Source organism: Dipodomys ordii, unplaced genomic scaffold, assembly GCF_000151885.1.
Source record: "Dipodomys ordii isolate 6190 unplaced genomic scaffold, Dord_2.0 Scaffold174, whole genome shotgun sequence".
In the NCBI taxonomy this organism is placed as follows: domain Eukaryota; kingdom Metazoa; phylum Chordata; class Mammalia; order Rodentia; family Heteromyidae; genus Dipodomys; species Dipodomys ordii.
Genome location: NW_012267390.1, coordinates 1124471 through 1126902, shown reverse-complemented (window position 1 = coordinate 1126902; position 2432 = coordinate 1124471). Strand labels below are relative to the sequence as shown.

The window sequence follows — 2432 nt, the reverse complement described above, 5'->3', positions numbered from 1 at the left end:
GGAAGGGGAGGTCCCATTCTGGTGAAGGCGGCCAGGTTGGTACCTCAGGCGTTTGGACAAAGAAAGCATGAATGTTTGCAGGAGGAAGGCAAGGTCTAAGGGAGTGTGGAGAGTGGGAAATTTGTACGTAGGATTTCCCGAGAGAATGAGGACCCATGAGAGATTGGGCATCACGAATTTCTAAAGCAAAACTAGTTAAGCCAGCACTTAGCTGTTTCAAACAAGAGGATGGTAAGAGTCATTTAGAACTAGGTACTGGGGATTCACGCCTGTAATCCTAACTGCTCAGGAGGCTGAGATTTGAGGATCATGTTTCGGGCAGGAAAGTCTGAGACATCTCCAATGAACAAAGAGCTGCAAGAGAGTGGTAGAGCACTAGCCTTGAGCACGAAAGGTCAGGGCCAAGCCATGGGCTTGGCACCATAAGACTCATGCATAGTTCAGTTTCACCAGTAAGGATAGTGGACAGAGATGAGCCCCCCCCCCCAACCTGAGCTGGATCGGGGTCTGGAGCCAGGAGATGCTGAGGGACAGCGCTTGGGGGGCGGCGTCTTTCCCTTCCCTCTCCCCGCGTGGGGAGCTCCTGTGGCCACAAAGCTGCTCCTGCCTTGTCACTTCCACCCCTGGGTTCTTAGTTTGAAGATGAGCTGCCAGGTTGGTCTAACTCTGGACAGTGTTCTTTATTTCAGGAAATCTGTGCAACACCCCGACTGTTTCCAGATCGCCCAGGGGAAGGCCGGGTGAAGCAAGGGCTGCTGGGGGACTGCTGGTTCCTGTGTGCCTGTGCGGCCTTACAGAAGAGCCGGCACCTCCTGGACCAGGTACGGCCGGAGGCCTCCCTCCGCGGCCCCCTGCCTGCGGAGCTCAGGGGGCTCTTGCCAGAGCAGAGCCCCGTGGGAGCCAGCCGCTGGCTGACCTCCCGACCTGCGCTCTGTCGCAAGCAGCTGGAGGGGTGTAGGAGCAGGACCAAGCCTGCAGGTCCCCTGGGAGGCTCTGCCCGGCTCTGAGAACTTCCAGGTCCTGGATTTTGGTGCTGGGCACATAGCACAGGGTTGGCAGAGGGCTTCCGTGTGGCCACTTTAGAGTATGTGACCTCAGAGAGTTAAGATTTTTTTTACCGTGGAGAGGCCTTCGTGGTGTCTTCCCTCAGGGCACGGGCTGCGTTGGGGCCCACGTGCTGCCGAGGCCTTTCAGTGCACGGCCCTGGGGCAGGGGCCGGAGCACAGCATGCCTCCGCAGCCTCACACCCCTCCCATTGCACCTGCTTTCGCGCACCGGTGCCTGTGTCTCTCGCTGTCCTGAGAGGAGGCCGCCCTGACTTCCTAGGTGCCGAGCCCATACTCACCTGTTGTGGGGACTGGAGCCCCGAAGGAACGAGCAGTGGGCACAGTGGGCCTGGTGGCTGGCCAGCCCTAATCTGTCGCCTGTGTGCAGCCAGAACTGGGTCGCTTTTGCCTGCCAAAGTTGCGCTTTAGATTTAGGTCGAGTGCTTATTTGGGACATGGTTAACAAAGTGGTTGATTTGAAGCTTTGGGGAGTTTGGGTCCTGCAGGGCAGTCCTGAGCTATTTCAGTGGAGAGCATGGCTGTCTCTTCTGTGACGTGGATGTGTAGATGCGGTGCCCAGCGGAACCCGTGCCCTCGGCAGGCAGGGTGTTGGGAGTGCGGGTGATGCCTGTCTTCTGCTCTGAGGAGTGGGGGATGCCCGCCTCTCATGCTCTCCTTCTGCCCCTCCTTGTGCATGCTAGGTCTTCCCTCCGGGACAGCCGAGCTGGTCCGACCAGACGTACCGTGGCCTCTTCGCCTGTCGAATCTGGCGGTTTGGATGCTGGCAGGAGGTGACGGTAGATGACCGTCTGCCTTGTCTTGCAGGGAGACTCTGCTTCTCCCGGTGCCAGAGAGAGGATGTGTTCTGGCTTCCCTTACTGGAAAAGGCCTATGCCAAGTAAGTGTGCTCTGCAGAGGTGACGGGGTGGACGGGGCGGCCCTGGTGCTGCTCGGGGGCCTGGGACACCTGCCCGGGCTGCTGGCCGGCCCGGTGTTGCCAATACACGGGGCCTGGCAGCCAGACTGTGGGTCTGCGAGGACCTGTGGTTTGCTCTTTCCTGTCCCTTTTTTCACAGTCCTACAGTCACTGCCTCTGCATGGAGAGGGCGGGCAGGTCCGCCCTCCCCAGACCCTGCAGAACAACGCCAGGCAGGCTGGCTGCGGGTGGGGGAGGAGTGAGCCCATGTGTGTGCCATCACGTGCTTGGCTTGTCCTGCTCGTGAGGGCCAGCTAACACAGCCAACGGGAAAATGAGAAAATGGGCCCGTCACCTTGAGCCTTGCCCACCCTGGCAGGACGGTGTGAACGTGGGTGGAGACCAGCAGGACGGTGTGAACGTGGGTGGAGACCAGCAGGACGGTGTGAACGTGGGTGGAGACCAGCAGG

General features: G+C 59.6%; 1 protein-coding gene across 1 annotated transcript in view; it reads left to right on the top strand.

Annotated features, from left to right (window-relative positions):
- Positions 1-2294: 2294 nt before the first annotated feature.
- Positions 2295-2432, top strand: part of Capn10 (calpain 10) — a 24437-nt gene continuing 24299 nt past the window's right edge. Inside the window, exon 1 of the mRNA XM_013033652.1 lies at positions 2295-2425. Within this exon, the coding sequence (XP_012889106.1) occupies positions 2297-2425 (129 nt within the window). The 5' untranslated portion in view covers positions 2295-2296. The remainder of the gene's footprint in view (positions 2426-2432) is intronic.